Raw genomic sequence first — 21936 nt, forward strand, 5'->3', positions numbered from 1 at the left:
TTTGGAGGGTTTGCTCTGTACTTCTACCAGCGTGCCCAATGTAAACTTTTGGGGAAAGCATTATTCAATTCAAACGAAAATGAATTTAGGGAGGCATTAGCCTACTACTTATCCCCGTTTCAGCGCTGAATTTAGTTTTTGTCACATTGAAGTTTTATTGGGTTATGTTGTATAGCTATCTGCTTATTATTAATTGTTATACATTTAGTATTACTCTCTGTGTGGGTTTGATGGGGTGATGTGCAGGGCATTCAGTAGTCATGTGGCTCTTTTGATTGATTGTTGATTGTGATGGTGAACGAGAATATTCTCTGAGAGGTGCATACCAATGGTTCATAGGATCTAATAGAATTGGTGGGTCCTCTTTTCCTTCTAAGCCTGGTGCTGGGCGACCCTCAAGAGAGGCCTTTAATCAGATTCTAGTACTATGAATTTATTCCCTGATTTTGACTGTCTCATGAAAAAAAAACCCTAATGTTCACATTCTTCTTCCTCCAGGTGAACGGTGTGTTCCAGCCGCTCCCTGTGGCCCTTTTGGACGGACGTCTCAGAGCCTATCAGCACGGTGATAACGTTGTAATAAGAACTGACTTTGGCCTTTTTGTGCACTACAACTTGGTTTACCGTGCCGTGGTTACCGTCCCAAGCAGCTACCAGGGCCAGATGAGTGGACTGTGTGGGAACTACAATGGGCGGAAGGACGATGAGTTGCTTCTCCCTGATGGAAGAGCGGCCTCTGACGTAGCTGCATTTGGATCTGCCTGGAAAGTCCCAGTCCCTGGGGCAGTGGGATCCTGCTCAGACGGATGCTCTGGGAACAACTGCCCGCTCTGCGAGGAGAGGAAGAAGGACATTTTTAAAAGGCGCAACTACTGCGGGCTGCTCACTGTGTCAGATGGGCCCTTCAGTGCTTGCCACAGCAAAGTCGACCCCGGTGTATATCTCGAAGACTGCATCTATGATCTCTGCCTGGGCAATGGGGACAACCAAGTCTTGTGCCAGAGCATTGAGAGCTACGTGTCTGCTTGCCAAGAGGTTGGGGTCTCTGTCCAGCCTTGGAGGAGTCCATCCTTCTGCCGTGAGTACTCTCTTGCTGAACTCCATGCTGTGAGTACTGTCTTCTCCCATCAATACTGTCTTCTGCTGTGAGTACTATCTTGCTGAATTCCATGTAATGAGTACCATCTTGCTGAATTCCATGCTGTGAGTACTGTCTTCTGCCATCTGCATTGTCTTCTGATCTGAGTGCTGTTTTATTGAATTCCATGTCCTGAGTACTGTCTTCTGCTGTGAGTACTGTCTCACTGAATGCCACGCTGTGAGTACTGTCTTCTCCCATCAGTACTGTCTTCAGCAGGGAGTACAATTCCATGACATGAGTACTGTCTTCTGTGGTGTGTATTGTCCTGTTGAATTCGATGCTGTGAGTGCTATCTTCTGTCCTCAGCACTGTCTTTTGCTGTGAATGCTATCTTGCTGTGCTCTGTGTCACATGACTACTATCTTCTGCTATGTGTGCTATCTTGATCAATTCCATGACCATTCACGTCGATCTCATTCAGACTTCTCTGAACTGCAGCTGACTGCAGTTGTGAGAATAACTCCAGAGTTTTTATCTCATGCTTTTAACCAGGGCTTTTTTTCAGCTGGAATGCGGTGGAATGGAGTTCCGGAACCTCTTGAAAATGGTCACATGGCTGTCTGGAGATCAGGGGCGGGGCCACCAGCATGTGACCATTTTCTCCTAGGGCAACCCACTGAATTCCACCACCTCTTTTCCCAGAAAAAAAGCCCTACTTTTAACCATCAACCAGGACATTACAATAAGTGGGAGGTAGGAAGAGAAGTCAGTGACTTCAATCCACAGTGTTCCACTTTCTCCTCCTAATTTTCCTCTTGAGACCCCAATCTTATTTATTTACTCCCTCCGCTTCTTAAAGATACTGAACATCTTTTCCAACAGTTTGATTCTTTCTTTTGTAGCTCTGAGCTGCCCGCCCAACAGCCATTATGAGCTCTGTGCTGACGTTTGCTCTGCTGACTGCGCTGGGATCACCGACTCCCGATCGTGCCCTGAGACTTGCTCGGAGGGCTGCCAGTGCGACAATGGATTCTTCTTTGATGGTCTCGGCTGCGTCACTGTAGAGAGCTGTGGCTGTTCTGCCAATGGAATTTATTATAAGGTGCTTCACTATGTAGGATACAGTCCTGCAATGACTTGAATACATATTAGATCATTGTTTCGCCAACACCAGTGTTGTCTGCTACTGATTTAACCGCTATTCAAGGTCCCTTTTCCATCCTTCTTGCATCCCTCCAACCATGTGCATGCAACGTCTGTGCTTGTCCTTGACTTACAGAAAGGGCTGATTTCTCCTGTTCCTGAAATACCAAGACTATTCTCAGGTCTTGGAAGCCATAGTTAAGGAGCTGGTCAGAAATTCTCTGATCCTCCAGAGGAAGCTGGGATAACCTGAAAATGACATGGGTGAGACGGATGAATAACACTCTTGTAGGAGTTCCACCATTTTCTGGCAGGATTATCCAGAAGGCGAATAACAATCTCTAGGGCTTCCCTTGTTGAAAATCTTCTTATGTGGTTCTTAAAGGCCGAGATCTTCCCTCCATAACAAAGCAGCAAGCCTATATTGAGTGCTTCTTTTTGAATTATGACTTTTCACTTTCATTTTTCAGGTTTTTGGGGTGGTCAGACCTATAAGAAGTAGCTTCATTTGCTTTTTAATGGCAAATTGCTCAGACTCAGAATCTTTATGGGGAAAGCCTTGTCCCTCTTGGTGTCTGCTGGCTTAGAAGCTGCAATTGCACTTTCTGACCATCCTCAGTGGGGGCGCTGCAGTGCAGCTGAGATCAGACCAATACTGGCTTTGATTTGCAGACTGCGGCTGCAGCAGTGGAAGAAGAGCGCCTGTGTGCTGTTGCCACAGCCCATGAGATCCACAGCCCCCTTACAGAGACGTGTTGACATTTTTTACTAGAGGTCATTCCTTAAAAGATGCTGTTTTGCATCTTAGTTAAATGACACATGTACTAAACCGGTTCAGAGGCACAGAATAGACATTTCTAGAAATCTCTAGGCTCTACTTTTCCCCACCGGCTCCCATATTAAGGTTTCATCTGATTATCTTTCCAAGTACATGAACCAGGTCTCTTGAGTTTATCTATCTATCTATCTATCTATCTATCTATCTATCTATCTATCTATCTATCTATCTATCTATCTATCTATCTATCTATCTATCTATCTATCTATCTATCTATCTATCTATCTATCTATCTATCTATCTATCTATCTATCTATCTATCTATCTATCTATCTATCTATCTATCTATCTATCTATCTATCTATCTATCTATCTATCTATCTATCATTTCTATTGAGAGCCAGTTTGGTGTAGTGGTTAAGAGCACGGGACTCTAATCTGGAGAGCCGGGTTTGATTCCCCACTCCTCCATGAAGCCAGCTGGGTGACCTTGGGCGAGTCACAGTTCTCTGAGCTCTCTCAGCCCCACCCACCTCACAGGGTGATTGTTGTGGGGTAATAATAACACTTTGTAAACCGCTCTGAGTGAAAATATGACTAAGCAGAAACAACAATTATTAACGGAAACAACGGACTGTGAAGTAACAAGTAAAGTGAAATATTTGGGAGTCGAATTAACTGCAAAGAACATAGATCTATTCAAAAACAATTATGAAAAACTATGGACTCAGATAGAGAGAGACTTGATTAAATGGAATAGACTGAATTTGTCATGGTTGGGCAGGATTGCAGCAGTTAAGATGAATGTGTTACCAAGAGTAATGTTTTTGCTACAGACAATACCAATCATCAGAGACTCTAAACAATTTGAAAAATGGCAGAGGAAAATATCAGATTTTGTTTGGGCAGGCAAGAAGCCTCGAGTGAAAGTGAAAGTTTTACAAGATGCAAAGGAAAGAGGCGGAATGCAACTGCCCAATCTGAGACTTTATCATGATGCAATCTGCCTAGTTTGGTTGAAAGAATGGATGACATTAAAGAACAAGAAACTACTAGCCCTAGAGGGATATAAAAAAATATTTGGATGGCACGCATATTTATGGCATGACAAAGTAAAGGTCAACTCGATGTTCCTGCATCACTTTGTACGGAGAAGTCTATACACAATCTGGAAGAAGTACAGAATTTATCTACAAGAAGGAACTCCCTTGTGGGTGGTTCCGTATGAGGTGATAGACCCGAGAGCTGTTGATAATGAACAACAATGTTTAACGTACAAAGAAATAACTAAAACTGAAGCATCCAAACTCAGAATAAAGACGCAAGAGGAACTATCACCTAACTACGACTGGTTCCAGTATAGACAGATCAGAGACTTATATAATTCGGACTCCGTAAAGGGAGGTATACGAATAGAGAATTCGGAACTAGAGCAGACCCTTCTTAAAGAAGATAAGAAAAGAATATCCAAGGTATACCAAGTACTGCTGAAATGGTATACCGAGGATGAGACAGTTAAAACACAAATGGTGAAATGGGCTATAAACTTTAATAAAGAAATAACAATGGAGGCATGGGAATACCTGTGGAAAACTACAATGAAGACAACGACATGTACTAATATCAAAGAGAACATTTACAAAATGATCTATCGTTGGTACATGACACCAAAGAAGATTGCGCTAGGGAATTTGAATACTTCTAATAAATGCTGGAAATGTAAGAAGCATGAGGGCTCCCTCTATCATATGTGGTGGTCGTGTGAGGTAGCCAGGCAGTACTGGGGGGAAATAATAAGAAAAATGAGTGAAATTTTACAATTTCAAATTAATAAGAACCCAGAACTCCTGCTACTGAACTTGGGAATGGAGGGAATTCCAGCCCAACACAGGACGTTGATATTTTATATGACAGCAGCAGCTAGACTTTTGTATGCGCAAAAATGGAAAGTACAAGAAGTGCCAACTATTGAAGATTGGATTTACAAATTGCTGTATATGGCTGAAATGGATAAGATGACAAGAAAACTGAGAGATCTGGACTCAGGGCAGTTCAACACAGACTGGGAGAAGTTGAAACAACACCTGGAGAAGAAATGGGAGGTGGGAGGAAAACTGTGGCAGTTTGAGAACTACTGAAGTACTGAAGTAGAAGGGGGAGACTTTACCGGGGGGAGAAGAGATAAATGTGAATTAATAAGCAGTCAGATTAATAGATTGACATATATATAGATATATATAGGTTAACAAACAGAACATAGATAGAAAATAATTAACTATAAGGATTAAATATAAGGATTAACTAACAATATTTTCTTTTTTTTTGGTAAGTTTTGTACCAAACTGAATGTCTGAAGATATAGATGAGTCAAATTGATTGACTACGTGATGAGAGATATATAGAATTATTATAAAAAGATAGAATGAGTAATATATAGAGAATAAGTCAAATTGTTTGATATAAATGAATGTATGATTTATTTGGTTTATGATATATAGAAATATTTGAAATTGAAAAATGGGATAAATTGTTTATCTAAGATGGAAACAAAGACTTACAGTTTGGGCATACAATGTTAAAAATAGTTAAGGATGTACTGCTTAGAATAATGGAGAATATATATTTGTTTTAGATAGAGGAAGCTAATAGAAGTAAGGGAAAGGGGACAAAGGGTTGGAAAGCTGTTGGAAGTCAACAAAAAGGGGGGGAAAGGGAGGGGGTTAGAGATGAAAAAATTGGGGAAAATTGAATGTAAATGTAAAAATAATGGATTCTAACCCAATAAAAAATTTTTCAAAAAAAAAAAAGTAAACCGCTCTGAGTGGGCATTAAGTTGTCCTGAAGGGCGGTATATAAATCGAATGTTATTATTATTATTATTATTCTGCCCTCCCCGCACCAGCAGGCTCAGGCTCAGAGCGGATTACATTCATAAAACTTTAAAATTACATTCCACAATTAAAACAATACAAAATAAATATAAATAGTACAGCCACCCAATGGTTAGAACTGAAGGGTTAGGAATCAATATTCTTGGCTCCTGTTCCCAGAACTGGCTTTCATGTTACTGCACGATAGCTTTGCTAGTAAAACTTACGATACGCCTGTTAGTAATGGTTTGCTTTTCCTTGGCAAATGCTGACACAGCCCAACGAGCGAGTCCTGCGGAACGAATGCCAGCAAATCTGCAGTTGTATCCCTGGCCAGGGAGTCACCTGTGAGGCCCACAGCTGCACTAGTGATGAGACCTGCAAAGTCCAGGATGGGCTCATGAGCTGCATCAATAAAGGTGAAGAAAAGGAATGGAATGACGGATCTTTGGACACCCTCTTGGTGTTCAAAAGAATTGGTCTGGTGGAGGCTCTTCTGTGAAATGTCTCCTCCCATCTGCCACACAATCAGCCTTGAGTTGCCCCAAAGGGTTACATTAAGGCAGCCTGAAATGGGTAGAGACGGGGGTTCGTAAGGGGACATGGGCAATGAATGGATCCATCAGGCACCCTTAAGCAAAATTCATTGCAACTCTTGGCCAGTAGACACCCAACAAAGAGTCTCTTGGCACCTAAAATGCCAACACATTAACTGTGGCATAAGCTTTGGTGGCCTGGAGTGAGCTCTTTCAGATGCAATCCAGACTCCTTTTCTCCATGGATATTTTTGCCATAATACATTTTTTCAGGTGGGTAGTCATGCTGGTCTGTAGTAGAAGAGCAAGATTTGAATCCAGGAGCACCTTAAAGACCAACAGGGTTTCCAGGGTATAAGCTTTTGAGCGTCAAAGCTCCCTTTGTTAGATACATTTTAAAAATCTTGTGTCAACTTTTTACTACAAAGAGTTTGAAAACTGGTACTTGTGGTGTACATATGTAACCCACTTTCACCTCTAGTTTACAGATTTGGCAGCTCTGTATTGTCTACAAAACCTACAAGACCCATTTTGCCAAAATAGATTGTAAGAGAACAGAAACTGCTTATGCCCTGGGAAGCAAAGTCTTGCTTGAACTGTCTCTTTAAAGGACTGGAAAAGAGCAAGAGTCCAGTAGCACCTATAAGACTAACAAAATTTGTGGTAGGGTATGAGCTTTCGTGAGCCACAGCTCACTTCTTCAGATACAACTAGAATGTGAGTCCATCTATCCTTATATCTTGGAGAGTGAAGTGATTTCAGATGCCAAATGACAATAGTCGATGGATGACAATAGCAGGCGTGATTGGATAGGGACTCACATTCTAGCTGTATCTGAAGAAGCGAGCTGTGACTCATGAAAGCTCATACCCTACCACTAATTTTCTTAGTCTTATAGGTGCTACTGGACTCTTGCTCTTTTCCACTGCTACAGACAAACACTGCGGCTACCCATCTTGATCTGTCTCTTTAAAGCAGTTTATTAGTTTAGACAATTCTGATACTGCCTCTGCAGAGACCTAATAGAGGACTGTCACAAGAAAAAACAGGACTATAAAGTCATTAATATCAATGCCATAAATTTATACATAGTAAATCTAAGCCATTCAGAACAAACCGGGAACAAAAAAAAACAGCACAAAGAACCAGTGAGCAGCCCTGCCCCATCCATAAACTCTCCTCAGGATAGAAGCAGGCCATAAAAGATTTTGAAAAACAACAAACCTTAGTTAGCTATTGTCAAATTGAGAGCTAGAGCTGATGCACCCTTTCGGTGGAAATCTCTGCGCAGTGGTTAGATGTGCAGCGGGCAGGCTCTAGGGAGCATTGTATATCCTTGGATCAGTCCCTTTGCTCCATGCTTTACCTGTTTATGCCATTGAACCCTTTACAGTACTCTCAGATTGTCGTACAAGAGTATGGGAGAGTCTCTGATACAGTTAACCTTTTGGAATAGCCCCCAAACTCATCTGTGAGTGTATCTTCATAACTTCATAGGTCACCCGATGTGTGCAACAAACAGGTGATAACTTAGGTGTTTTCTGTAATGCCAAAATCTTGCGTATGCCCGTTGCCCAAAGGTTCTCATGCAGGAACCTCTGCTGTGCCACAGTCATTGCGATTTTCTTCTTACAGATCCTTGCAAAACATTAACGTGTCGGACCAAGGAGACCTGCAAGCTGGAGAACGGCCGGGCGACCTGCGTCCCGCTCTACAATGAGAGCTGCTGGGGCTGGGGTGACCCGCACTATCACACCTTCGATGGGCGGGACATTGATTTCCAGGGCACCTGCACCTACACCCTTGCCAAGTACTGTGGCAATGACTCCACGCTGGTACCATTCATGGTGGATGAGAAAAACGACAATAGGGGCAGCCAGGCCGTTTCCTTTGTGAAAATGGTCCACATCTATGTGTACGGGCACAACATCTCCATCTACAGGAAAGAAGCTGGAAAAATCCGGGTGAGTCTGTGTAATGGTATTTATATAACTTTGCGGCAAGTTGGAACATGATGTAAAGGAGAAGGTCCTTTGGGAACATGGCTGGTATTAGAGGTTGGGCCACCTGTCCCAGCCCAGGACCATCATCTTTGGTCAGCGCACATTGCCAGGTTGGAGGAATGCACACGGTCTCCCGAGATGGCTTGAGAGCCAGTTTGGTGTAGTGGTCAAGAACGGCAGGACTCTCATCTGGAAGATCAGGTTTGATTCCCCACTCCTCTGCTTGAAGCCAGCGGGGTGACCTGGGGTCAGTCACAGCTCTTTCAGAGCTCTCTTAGCCCCATTCTTCTCACAGGAGCGGAGATAATAATGACACTGACTTTATAAACCACTCTGAGTGTGGCGTTAAGTTGTCCTGAAGAGCAGTATATAAGCACAAGGTTGTTGCTATCATTATTCTACTACATTCTCTTTGCTTGTGATCTTTGATCTCCTTGGCTTTTAGTGGATTTGTACCTTCGAGGTCCAAAACTCCCCCCTCAACAAAAGCAGCCCTGCAGGAACATATTGGCTGAGTTCAGGAAATAATCCAGTCCATACTTTGGAGTTTGTTTTCAATGAATTTACTACAACAGGATTTTTGCAAAAGACAATAGCTGACAGCAAACCATTAATGTAACAGAGAGAGCACAAAAGCACCAACACATACTACCACACAGCAGAAAGAGAAAAACAACAAGAGGTAGGTTGACCTGCAAGGGAAGAACATTCAATAAACCCTAAACACAGAGAATGCTCCACAGCTCCCCCTGGAGTACGAGTGGACTAAACTACACTTACTGCAGTATTTACAGTAACTAGACTCTTAGCAGGCGCTTCTCCAACAGAATGGAGGCGCTCGCAGCAGACATGATTCTCAGGCTTGTCATGTTACCCTTCTATAGCACCATCTATCTGAATGCATAGCTTTGTAAAGCTGGAAGACGCAGAGCTGGGTGCTGGTCTTGGGATTTGGGATCTTGGGATTTGTGTGCACTACCGGTTTACACTAGGTTGAAAAGTAAACTTGGCTCCACGTTAATGCTCTTGTACGGTATGATTCTGCAAAAATGTGTCTTTTCCTGTGCCACTATTTTCTGATACAGTGGCTGGGGGAACTGAGGTGCTAATCACCCACATATGAAGCTGCTGGAGTGACCTTAGGCCAAGTTCTGGAATTTAACCCACAATCTAAACCATTGTATGTTTCAAGCAAGAGTGTGTCCAGGTGACCACTCCAAAGATTCCGGCAGAGCAGTGACTCTGTGTTAAGGGAGTCGATATAGTTACCAATCCAGCCTAAGGGAAATTTGGGGAAACTCCTCGGATCACAAAATAAAGAGATCAATTCAGCTGCTACGCATGGAGATCTGCGTAGTAGCCGCTGTTTTTCCAGTGCATCCCAACACCAGATGGCCATGTGGTAGCTACTATTTTCCAGGTGTTTCCCAACACACACACACACAGTGTGATTTGGTGCATGTAGCCATCTTGGAAGAGGTTGGCAACTACCATGTACAGGATGTTCGTGTAATTTGGTAAGAGTTTTCTGTTGGGGATCCTAAGACCCCACAAAAAACATTCAAATATTAGTTCTCAAGAGCTCTGAATGGTACAGGGAACAGTGGTGATATGCAGAGCTTTTTTTCTAGGAAAAGAAGTGGTGAAACTCAGTGGTGGAACTCAGGACTGCACTTTGAGTCAGCTGGAACAAGGGGGGAGTTTTTTAAAGTTTAAATCACCTTTGGCAGAAATGGTCACATGGCCGGTGGCCCCGCCCCCTGATCTCCAGACAGAGGGGAGTTTAGATTGCCCTCCACGCTGCTGCACAGAGGGCAATCTAAACTCCCCTCTGTCTGGAGATCAGGGGGCGGGGCCACCGGCCATGTGACCATGTTCAAGAGGTGCCGGAACTCCGTTCCCCCGCGTTCCAGCTGAAAAAAAGCCCTGGTGATATGCCTGATCACATGGGCATGAAAAATGTAACAACAAACATATATTGTGAAATGGACCCTAACAGTGGACATGAGATAAGGGGAAGGGATTCAAGTACAGCACGATAGGTCCATGAGTCTGAGTTGCTTTAAAAAAGCAGATTTTCTCAAGAATTCAGATTTCCCATCAGGTACTATAAGCGTATGGTATTTTAAAGACTAACAAGATTTTATTCCAGCTCAAGCTTTCATGGACTAGAACCCACTTGGTCTTGAATCTGCCAGTGGGGATATAATCCACAAAAGTTTACGAGTGCATCCATACAGCAATGTTTTTTCTGTGTTCCTCCCACTGCCACCATGAAACTTTTGCGATGGCAACAGAGCATCCGCCTGGTAATTTCCACTGCATTTTCCCTGGACGAAACCTTACATGTACTCTTCTCCTTCGCGCCACCAGGATGCTTTTTTGATGTTTTAAAAATCAGTAATCCATACATCACTTCTGAGATATGTCCGTTACCGTTCATAAACTATAACAATGCGTCAATTATATTTGGCAATTGGTAACTGACATATTGCTATAGTTTAAAATAAGGTAATTGACGTATTGTTATAGTTACCCCAATGGGATTACCATCACATTGTAGAATCTGTAGACTGTTACGAGTCTGAAATAATCAGCCGTTAACTGCAAGAGGGTGATTTATATTACACGGGAGATTATAAACCCGATCTCGGCCTTGTTCTCTGTCAAGCTATAGGTTTCTGTGATAGAGGCACAAACGTTCACAGCTCTGCTCCCTTTCTGCAGCTGAATGGGGTCATCACAAACCTGCCCGTGACTCTTGAGGATGGGAAGATGCAGCTCTTCCAGAGCGGCATCAAAGCTATACTGAATACTGACTTTGGGCTGGTGGTTTCTTACGACTGGAGCTGGATGGTGGAGATAACCCTGCCCAGCAGCTACTATGGCGCCATCTGTGGCCTCTGTGGGAATTTCAACCAAAACCCAGACGATGATATGGTGACTCTCACCGGCAACACGGCTGCTTCGGAGGTGGAGTGGGGCAGAAGCTGGAAAGTGAAGGACCGCGACCCTTTCTGCTGGGACTTTTGCAAGGGAGACTGCCCTGTCTGTGAAGAGCAGCAACGCCGGCTCTTTGAGAGCGAGGAGTTCTGCGGGTTGATCGCCAAGGGAGACGGGGGACCCTTCCGCGAATGCCATTCCAAGTTAAACCCCGAAGACTTTTTTGACAGCTGTGTCTATGATGTCTGCCTCAACGGCGGTGCCAAAAACATCCTGTGCCAAGCTTTGAGTGCCTATGCTACCCAATGCCTCAAAGAAGGTGTGGTTCTCCGGGACTGGAGAGTGCAGAGCGGCTGCGGTGAGTGCAAATCCCAGCACAGCAGTGAAGCAGAATTCCTGCATCCCCTACCTAGTTCCAATAGGCCAGGCTGTTTATAACCTGGTATCTAGAATAAATCAAAAGAGGATCTCAGGGAAATCCTATTCCTATAAAACTGCCCCATCCTCTTTAAAAATGCCTCTCTCGTATAGGCTTTGCAAATTATTAATATTAGCTGTTCTGATTTGCATGGTTTGTTCTGAACAATGCACAATGCATTTGCGATGGTTTGATAACGAGTACGATAGGCATGAATAACCGGTCCAGAAATAATTGCACTCAACTACTGTGCTGCTCACATTGCACCTAAGAGTAGGCGGGGATGTCAGTCTGAAGGCTGGTCTTAATGACGTGTGTACAGCTTCTCTATGAAGCATCTGTAAGGAAGGCAGGATGCAGGAATAGATGGACCACTCTCCAATACCTCCATCCCAGAGGCCATATCTGGTTCTCATCCTTCCAACATTCTTGCCTCCAAATCTTAAGCCTGTTCCCTGTAATGCCTGCTGGTACATTATTTAAGAACATAAGCATAAGAACATAAGCAAAGCCATGTTGGATCAGGCCAGTGGCCCATCCAGTCCAACATTCTGTCACACACAGTGGCTAGAAATCCAGTGCCATCTAAAGGACTGTCAGTGAGGCCAGGACACCAGAAGCCCTCCCACTGCCTTCCTTCCAGCACCAAGACAACAGAGCACCACCTCCCCACAAAGAGAATACCATCTATCTCCTGTGGCTAATAGCCACTGATGGACCTCTGCTCCATATATTTGTCCAGTCCCCTCTTGAAGCTGGCAATGCTTGTAGCTGCCACCACCTCCTGTGGCAACGAATTCCATGTGTTTATCACCCTTTGTGTAAAGTAGTATTTTCTTCTATCTGTTCTAACCCGACTGCTCAATAATTTCATAGAGTGCCCACGAGTTCTTGTATTGTGAGAAAGGGAGAAAAACACATCTTTCTCTACCTTCTCTAACCCGTGCATTATCTTGTAAAAATTTGCATTTGCAGATGCACTTGTGGGGTAATACAAGGAAAGTGGGCAACCAGGACTGGGATGGAGGTAGCCACTCTAAGTAGCAAGTACATTTCGAGATATTTGAGTCACAAGGCTGTAACAAGTCTGGCTTTCCTCGCTGGTTGCATAGTGCCATCATGGGTGGCACTGTTCATTTTATTTTACAAAGTTTCTACCTCGCCTTTCTGCCCGCACAACGGCCACTAAGGTAGCAATCAAATTAAAACTTGCATAATAAAATCACATTTTAAAATCCATTAAAAGCAACCAACTAAGGGCCAAGCTACACGTGACGAATGACACGTGAACGGCAAGTGTATTTCTCCCTGTTCACTTGCCCTCCACTCAATCCACTTGCCGTTCAAGTGTCATTCGTCATGTGTAGCTTGGCCCTAATACTAGAGCTAAAATACATATCAAAACAGTAATTAAAACATTGGGCAGGAAGAAAGGATCACTGAGGGAATGTCAACAAACTGAGGGAATGTGAAACAAAGCAGTCTTCACCCGCTTGCAGAAAATAGCAACAGAAGGGGGTAGATGAATCTTCCTGGGAAGAGAGTTCCAGAGTTTTCGTGCCACCACTAAGAAGGCCCTCTCTTGGGTGGTCGCCCATTTAATCTGAGAAGGTGAGGGCACCTGAAACTGGAGCTCTGACGATGACCATAGAGGATGGGTAGGTCTGTAAGGGCGATCCTTCAGGTATGTTACCCCCAAACCATACAGGGCTTTAAAGATCAACAGCAGCACCTTGAACTGTGCCCAGAAACAAATGGGGAGTCAGAGTAGATGAGCCAATACTGGAGTGATGTGGTCCCTAAGACCCTCCTTAGTTAACATTCTGGTGGCAGCATCCCGCACCAATTGAAGGTTCTGACCAATCCTCAGGGGCAGCCCTATGCAGAGCACATGGCAGCAGTCTAATCTAGATGTCCCCGATGTCTTTGTTTGCTGTCAACTTTCTGACCCTTTCTCTCCCCGCAGCTTTGCCCTGCCCTGAAAACAGCCACTACGAGGCCTGCGGAAGTGCCTGCCAGGCCAGCTGTGCTGACCGCTCTGCTCCTTCCTTATGCAGTCTGCCCTGCTTGGAAACCTGCCAGTGCAACGAGGGCTACGTTCTCAGCGCTGAGAAATGTGTCCCAGTGGGGACCTGTGGCTGCACTTACAACGGTCTCTACTATAAACCTGGCGAGGAGTTCTGGGCAGACGAGAAGTGCAGCTCTCACTGCAGGTGTGATCCCACGCTGGGCATGATGGTGTGCCAGCCGGCTAGCTGCAAGGCCAGTGAGAGGTGCGCCATGGTCGACGGTGTCCGGGGCTGCCATGCCCGCAGCCATGCCACTTGCTCAGTGGCTGGAGGCCACCACTATGCTACCTTTGACGGGCAGAGATATGATTTTACAGGCACTTGCATCTACCAGCTGGTTGGTCTGTGCTCCAATGACTCTACTCTCACCCCGTTCACCATCAAGATCTGGAACAGCCAAGGCAGTAAGACGGCACCGTTCTCTTCTGTAGTTACCCTGGAAGCGTATGATAGAACCATCACGATCAGCCAGGACCGTCCTCACACGATCCAGGTATGGATGGAGAGCCATGTAGCTTAGCCAGGAGCCCCGAATTGACTCTCAAATCAGCAAGCAAGCTTGGTGTCTCAGTCTCAAAATGCTCTGTAACCCATGAACAGGAATACAGGCTTATCTCAGATGAGTCAAAGCAGAAAAAACTCTTGGAGTTCTGTGTCCTGAACTGCCAGTATTTTTAAAAATGCAGTTATCAGATGCACAGGGGACCGATTCAGATCAGGAGTGAGGTGCAAAGGAAGGGAGCTTTGAGCCTTCCTTCCTGTGCTTTTTCCTGATCAAAAATGACTTTGGGGAGCTGCTGTTTGACCCACTGGGGGAAACCATGAGTACGTGCTTTCCGCCAGTGGCTCAGCGGTAAAGCATCTGTGTTGCATGCAGAAGGTCTCAAGTTCAATCCCCGGCATCTCCAGCTAAAAGAACCAGGTAGGAGGTGATGTGAAAGACCTTTGCCTGAGATGTCTGCCAGTCCGAGTAGACATCACTGACCTTGATGGACCAATGGTCTGCTTCAGTATAAGGCAGCTTCATGTGTTTATGTGTGTTCTTTCATTTCCTCTAGAAAACAGCAGCTATTCGGAACTGTTTTTGACGGCGGAAACTATGAAGAGGGGAAGGTTTAAAATTCACTTCCCATCCACTGCAGTTCCGCTCTAAATCACATCATCTAGCAAAGTGTAGATAAAAAGCTGTGCACATATGACCACCAGCTTTCTGCTGGTGAAAGTGGATCAGTCTCCAAAGCCCCTTCCTGCAACAGTACTCTACATACCCCACAAAAATGGTTCCAGGGGCTGTACTTCCTTTGTCGATAAAAGTCTTAGTGACTGGGAGAATCGGACAAGATCCCCCCTCCTCCCATCAGCAGAGCATTAGCTTGATTCCACCCAATAATTTTGACCAGTGCGATCAAGATTGCCAAGGCAATGCCCGTTGATCTATCCCATCCAACATCTTCTCTCCAGCAACAGGCACATCAGAATGTTTGAAATGAATGGCACAGAGAGAGAAAAATGCACATCTTTTTGCTCCTGCCCCCCACCTCCGAGCGGTCCCAAATGAGTCACTGCAAAAGGGTTCCGTACAACATGTTGGCAGGGCTTTTGTCTGCATTTTATGACTCATCTTGATAAATCTTCTTGATTGCCTTGAAAATCACTAGTTTGATCCCGTCTTGGACCTTTTCCCTGCTCAAATTGAGCTGACAAGGGACAATTAACCTGCTCATAAATTCTTTTACAAAGCGTCCCTTAACCTTCTTGAATTTCAGGTGTGCGCATCTATTCCAGCTGGGAGTTTGGGTACTATTTAATTGAGGGCTGCAGCACTTAGCTGGTGCCAGCGGTGGGATTGACAAGGAGCTGTGAATAGATGAAGCTGCTCTATTCATGTCAGATCATTAATTCATTGAGTACATTATTGTCTTGGCAGCGGCTCACCAGGGTGTCCATCAGAGAAAGGTCTCTCCTAGGAGAGGATGCCTGGGGTTCTTTAACTGGAGATAGTGAGGAATTGAAAGCAGGACCTTCAGTCTACCAACCAAGCACTCTGCCCCCTATTCTAAGGTTGCCCCTTTGGGAAGATACTTTATGGCAGTGTTTCTCAACCAGGGTTTTGCGGAACCCTGGAGTTCTGCAAAATCTTGCCAGGGGTTCCTTAAGAAATCATAGAATAAATTTAAAAAATGAAATAACACAAAAAATCTCAAATATCCCTTGAAATATCACTGCTATTAAGATTATATTTAGTTGTATTGTGTCTGTGTTTGTTTTGTATTGCTACACAGCATTGACAATAGAAATGACAATAATTTTGCAGTAATTGAATTAAGCTCCCCAACACCAACTTTTTCTGGCCTGTAAATGTCTTCGTAGGTAAAGATTCGGCAGGATTTGAAACATTAATTTAGGGGTTCCTCCATGCAAAAAGGTTGAATAATGTAATACTTGAAGTACATTAGGTACCTTAGCTACATTACCTTAGGTAACGTAATAACCCCGAGCACATGTCTCAGTAGTGCCCGTGGTACATGTATTATATTGAGGCAAAAGAGGAGTCACTTGCATTTTACCTCTTTTTATAGTGAGTTCAAATCCCTAATTATCCACTTACCAAAGTACTGTGAACATGCAGTTGATTTTCGTTTCCAAGAAATGAACCCATACAACACTGCTCCCTCCTACAGTCAAAGGATGAATTCTGAATCATGGTTGTTGTGGATTTTCCGGGCTGTATAGCCGTGGTCTTGGCATTGTAGTTCCTGACGTTTCACCAGCAGCTCTGACTGGCATCTTCAGAGATGTAGCACCGAAAGACAGAGATCTTTCAGTGTCACCGTGTGGAAAAGAAGTTGGCAGGTAATTTATATCTACTCAGGAAGGTAGAGTTGGGCTGAGTCATCCTGTAAGAGTTTCCCTGGGTGTGGAATGCTAGATATAAATTACCTGCCAACTTCTTTTCCACACTGTGACACTGAGAGATCTCTGTCTTTTGGTGCTACACCTCTGAAGATGCCAGTCACAGCTGCTGGCGAAACGTCAGGAACTACAATGCCAAGACCACGGCTATACAGCTCGGAAAATCCACAACAACCATTGTTCTCCGGCCGTGAAAGCCTTCGACAATACAATTTTGAATCAGCTTCTCAGACAGCTTTCCTCGATGGCATTCTCTGACCTTGACAATGTCCTTCATATCTCTTGTAGGTGGACGGGATATTTGTGGATCTGCCTTTCTACCATGAAGATAAGATCAAGGCCTACATCAGCGGAGCCCACGTCCTCGTCACCACCAAGTTCGATCTCACCATGACCTTTGGCTGGAACAGGCTGATACGCATCACTATTCCTAATACCTATTTCAATGCCGTTTGTGGCCTCTGCGGCAATGACAACGGGGAACCGGGTGATGATCTGACCATGAAGGATGGGCACGGGGCAGCCAATGCCGTCCAGTTTGCAGAGAGCTGGAAGGTAGGAGAGACCCCTGGCTGTGTGAATGGATGCACCAGCAATTGCCCAGTGTGCAAAGAAGCCCAGAAGCAAACCTATGGGGGAGACCAATATTGTGGGATCCTCACCAGGAACGACGGCCCTTTCAAGGAGTGTCACAAGGCCATCGACCCAGCACCCTACCTCACTAACTGCATCTCCGATGTCTGCCAGAACAAGGGATATCATGAACGTCTCTGCCATGCTATCAGTGCCTACGTGACAGCTTGCCAAGCTCAAGGCATCCAGATTGGGCAATGGAGATCGGCTTCTTTCTGCAGTAAGTGTGGGATCTAGGTGGCACCAAGCAAGTGGGGGAGAGGGCTGTTCTCAGTGCCACCTGGTGGTTGTGATAACTCCCATGCCTGTTAAATCTTTTTATTGATGAGCAAGATTTAGGACCAGCGGTACCTTAAAGACCAACTAGATTTCCAGGCTATGAGCTTTTGAGAGTCAAAGCTCCCTTGGGGAGCTTTTATTATAGGCCAACATGGCTATCTTCCCAGCTATATTGTGGGGACAATAATAATACTAACTTGTTCATCACTCTAGGTGGGGCAGTATTCTGTCTAGAAGAGCAGTATATAAGTACTATTGTTATTGTTGTTATTATTAACTGATAATGGAATCAAAAGTTTTTTGGGGGGTGTTTTCCATAAAGATTGTTTGCAATCCCTTTCGCTTCTATGGAGGCTGGTGTGCAATACACATGATACAGCCTCTTTTGCAACTAAAAAAAAAATTAAATCAAAATTTAGGAGGAGTCTTTTGGCACTGTAAAGACAAGCAGGCTTTGTGGGCAAGAGGCCATTTTACCAGCTACATTTGTTATTGTTGTTGTTTGAGCCAATAAATGCTTTGATCTGAAAACTGAAAAATGTGGAGTTTTCAAAAAAATTTAATTCTCTAGTTTAAATTTGGGGGTGGGAGAGGGGTAGTGGTGAAATTGCAAGAACCAAAATTACGAGCTAGGCTTGGAATTTACATGATTTGCATATCATTTATATTCTTTGTTTTTTGTGCCAGCATTACCCTCTGCTTATAGACAGTCCTGCCAAGACAAGGGAGGCTCAGTACCCCCGTCTTGTGGTTGTTTATCAAGGGGGAGTTCACCTGAGCATAGTCTCTTTGCCTCCTTTCCCTTGACTCTTTGTTGCAACGCATGGGAAAAGGGACTGGGTGGTTTTTCATGATCTCTTTTGTGTTTCTTCTCAGGCCTCTCCTGCCCACGAAATTCACACTATGACCTCTGTGGAAACGGGTGCCCCACCACCTGCCATGGCCTCTCAGCTCCCGATGGATGTCAGATTGCCTGCAAAGAAGGTTGCTATTGCAATGCCGGCTTTGTGCTGAGCGGAGATCAGTGTGTCCCCATCGGGGAGTGTGGCTGCGTGCATCAGGGCAGGTACCACAAGAAGGCCGATGTTTTCTTCCCCAGCCCCTCATGCCGGGAGAGATGCCGCTGCACAGACAACGGAGCTGTGGAATGCCAGAGAGTCTCCTGCGGGGTCCACGAGGAGTGTGGAGTGGAGAACGGTGTCCAAGGTTGCCACCCTGCCAGCTGTGGCAGATGCACTGTGTCCGGAGGATCCCATTACCTGACTTTTGATAGGCAGATCGTCATCTTCCCAGGTTCCTGTACTTACACCTTGGCCAAAGTCTGCAGCAGAGACCCCGGCCTTGTCCAGTTTTCCGTGGTGGTGGAGAACGAGAACTCAGGTGGCAGCAAAGTTGTGACCAAGGCAGTTGTGGTCACCGTTCATGGTTACACCATCAGCCTCATGAACTGGAAGGTTCAGGTGGGCCCCTTTTTCTTTTTTGACTTTTCCCATGACCCCCACATATTTCTTTTCCAACACTGCCCCGCTTTCTCCAAGCATGCACAGACCCTGCCTATAAACAGGCGGAAGTCCAGCGGCGCCTTAAAGACTGACTGTATCATATCAGATTTTATTGTAACGGTCATTAGACCAGCTATACATAATAAGACTGACTGTATTTATTCCAGCATGAACTTTCATGAGTCAGAGCTTACTTTCTCAGATGCGATGAACGAAATAAAACAATTTTCATTTTTATGCAGAAAATAACTGAAGGGAAGAGGGGATATAACAGTTGAGCAAAGAGGCCTGGTATCATAAATCAGGAGTGGTTCTCTGTAAGAGCTAAGCTACAAGAGACGAATTACATGAGGAGGAGCCCACGAAGGGAGTCGCAATGTTAGCCGGGAAGCGGAGTTTTAAAAGAGATCGGAAGGATTTGTCAATTTCCCCTCTCTACAGAGCCAGGGGAGATGCTCCTAAGAGGGTTTGTCAATTTCCTCTTTGCCTCCCCAAGCCTCTGTCAGTTTCACTTCTCCTTTTAAGAGGCAAAGAAGAAATAAACTAACCTTCTGCGCAGCCATCTCCCTGGCTCTGTAGAGAGGGAAATTAACAAAGCCTTCTGATCTCTTTTCAAACTCAGCTTCCTGGCTAACAATGCAACTCCCTTTGTGTGCTCCTCCTCTTGTAATTCGTCTCTGGTAGCTTAGCTCTAAGATGCTGTAATCATCCAGGAAGCTGATGAGGGTCTTTTTAATAAACATAGAGTAACTTTGTTTAGGAGAAATGAATAAAGAAACACAAGGCCTAACAGAGTCCTTCATAGCAGTTTCTTTAGCCAGCTTATCCAGAGACCCCAGTAAAACCTGGGCTGGAATGCTTCCATATTCTAATGCTCTAGAACTAATACAAAACATGAAACGCACAACTGGACATTACATTCTCTGGTTAGGGTCTTGAAGGGCTCATGCTTAATAGATGATAAGCAGGGTTGCCAGGCTCCCAGTTCCCATTTCCTCTCAGAGTGGAGGTAGAAGACTAAAAAAGGTCATGGGCCAACAGAGTGACATCACTTCTGGGGAAAGTAAAGGTCTAGAAATTCTTTGGTTTTACCATAGAGTTTCCTGCGATTCCTAGAGGGGTGTGGCATCACATCCAGGTTTTCCCTGAAAGTGATGCAACACCATCTCCCATGGCTGCCCCCATCTCTTCTCCCTGATCTTCTGCTGGTTGCCAGGCCAGCCTGTGTGAGAGATCAGAAGTCTAGTATCTCTCTGATGTAAAGATAAGCAAAAGTGGTATCAACAGATGGGCCACTATATGAAAAACAGGTTGTTTAAAATAACTAGGTTGGCTGGACCTGATAAAGCCCGCCTGAATTCCAGCCCTGACCAGGAGTTGCTTTTGTACCTGACATGGAAAGCCCAGAGAGAGGACATTTGCTGCCTTTGGTTGTCTCACTCCTGCTTCCATGTTGGGGGCGAATATGCTCAGTGTCCATCTTCAGGTGGCTCATGGACCTTTTGCTCTTCTGTTGACACAGGTGGATGGAGAGACTTTTGCTCTGCCGCTGGTGATAGGGAGGAGAAAAGTTTGGGTGAATCAAGAAGGAAAGAATATCGTGATCCAGACTGACTTTGGCCTGAAGGTCCTCTTCGATCCCTCCTATTATGTCCTGGTGTCCGTTCCCGCCACGTACCGTGGACACATGTGTGGCTTGTGTGGCAACTTCAACGGTGACAAGACTGATGAATTCCTACTGCCCAATGAGAAAACCATCCAGAATGTGACTGAGTTTGGGGCATCCTGGAAGGTGCCTGTCCAAAATGCTGCGTGTTCGGATCGCTGCAGGCAGAATTGCCCTGACTGTGCCTCAATCAAGACAAGTCCGTACCGGGCAGAGAGCTCCTGTGGGCTGATTGTAGCTAAATCGAGTCCTTTCCGCGACTGCCACTCCGTGGTGAAGGCTGCGGACTATTTTGACCTCTGCCTGTATAGTATGTGTGCTGCTGGAGGGGCAAAGGATATCCTCTGCCAGAGCCTTCAGGCTTACATGACTGTGTGCCAAGCATTTGGAGTAAAGATCGAGGCTTGGAGGACAGCTTCCTTCTGCCGTAAGTAGAAAAACAGATCTGCTTCTGTGCTAATCTAGAGATCAGAGATTTCTGGCTTGAGGGATGAGTCTTAGAAGAGCCCCGTGGTAGAGTGGCAAGCTGCAGTACTGCAGCCCAAGCTCTGCTCACAACCTGAGTTCAATCCTGGCGGAAGCCGGGTTCAAGTAGCCGGCTCAAGGTTGACTCAGGGCGAAGCTACAAGTGACGAATGACACTTGAACGGCAAGTGTATTTCTCCCTGTTCACTTGCGCTCCACTCAATCCGCTTGCCGTTCAAGTGTCATTCGTCACTTGTAGCTTGGCCCTCAGCCTTCCATCCTTCCGAAGTCAGTTAATTAGTACCCAGGTTCCTGGGGGTAAAGTGTACCTTCTGTGCAAATGGCTTGGCATCATCTCTGGCTGAAAGAGAATGAAGGGAACCTGTTGTACAGGGACAAGTCTCCTGCTTCAGGGGGAAACCTCTCCAGATGCCTGCTGCTGCTTACTGCTGTGGTGGGAGAAAATGGGGGGAAGCACTGTCACAGCAACGCAGTGATCCCACTTCCAGACACATAACCAGAAGTGGTGCCATGTGTCACATCAACTTTTTAGCAACCCCCCAAATCTCTATGGTTTTATGGATTTCTACAGCGTCACTGAAATGTGTGACATCACTTCCAGTTAAGCAACTGGAAG

General features: G+C 45.1%; 1 protein-coding gene across 1 annotated transcript in view; it reads left to right on the forward strand.

The window, feature by feature from the left end:
* LOC129342859 (IgGFc-binding protein-like) overlaps positions 1–21936 on the forward strand; it is a 41349-nt gene that overhangs the window by 14274 nt on the left and 5139 nt on the right. Inside the window, exons 8-16 of the mRNA XM_054998807.1 lie at positions 499–1078; positions 1984–2183; positions 6150–6291; positions 8044–8372; positions 11139–11712; positions 13739–14334; positions 17043–17607; positions 18543–19126; positions 20691–21261. Of these exons, the coding sequence (XP_054854782.1) occupies positions 499–1078; positions 1984–2183; positions 6150–6291; positions 8044–8372; positions 11139–11712; positions 13739–14334; positions 17043–17607; positions 18543–19126; positions 20691–21261 (4141 nt within the window). The remainder of the gene's footprint in view (positions 1–498; positions 1079–1983; positions 2184–6149; positions 6292–8043; positions 8373–11138; positions 11713–13738; positions 14335–17042; positions 17608–18542; positions 19127–20690; positions 21262–21936) is intronic.

Source organism: Eublepharis macularius, chromosome 15 (assembly GCF_028583425.1).
Source record: "Eublepharis macularius isolate TG4126 chromosome 15, MPM_Emac_v1.0, whole genome shotgun sequence".
Lineage (NCBI taxonomy): Eukaryota > Metazoa > Chordata > Lepidosauria > Squamata > Eublepharidae > Eublepharis > Eublepharis macularius.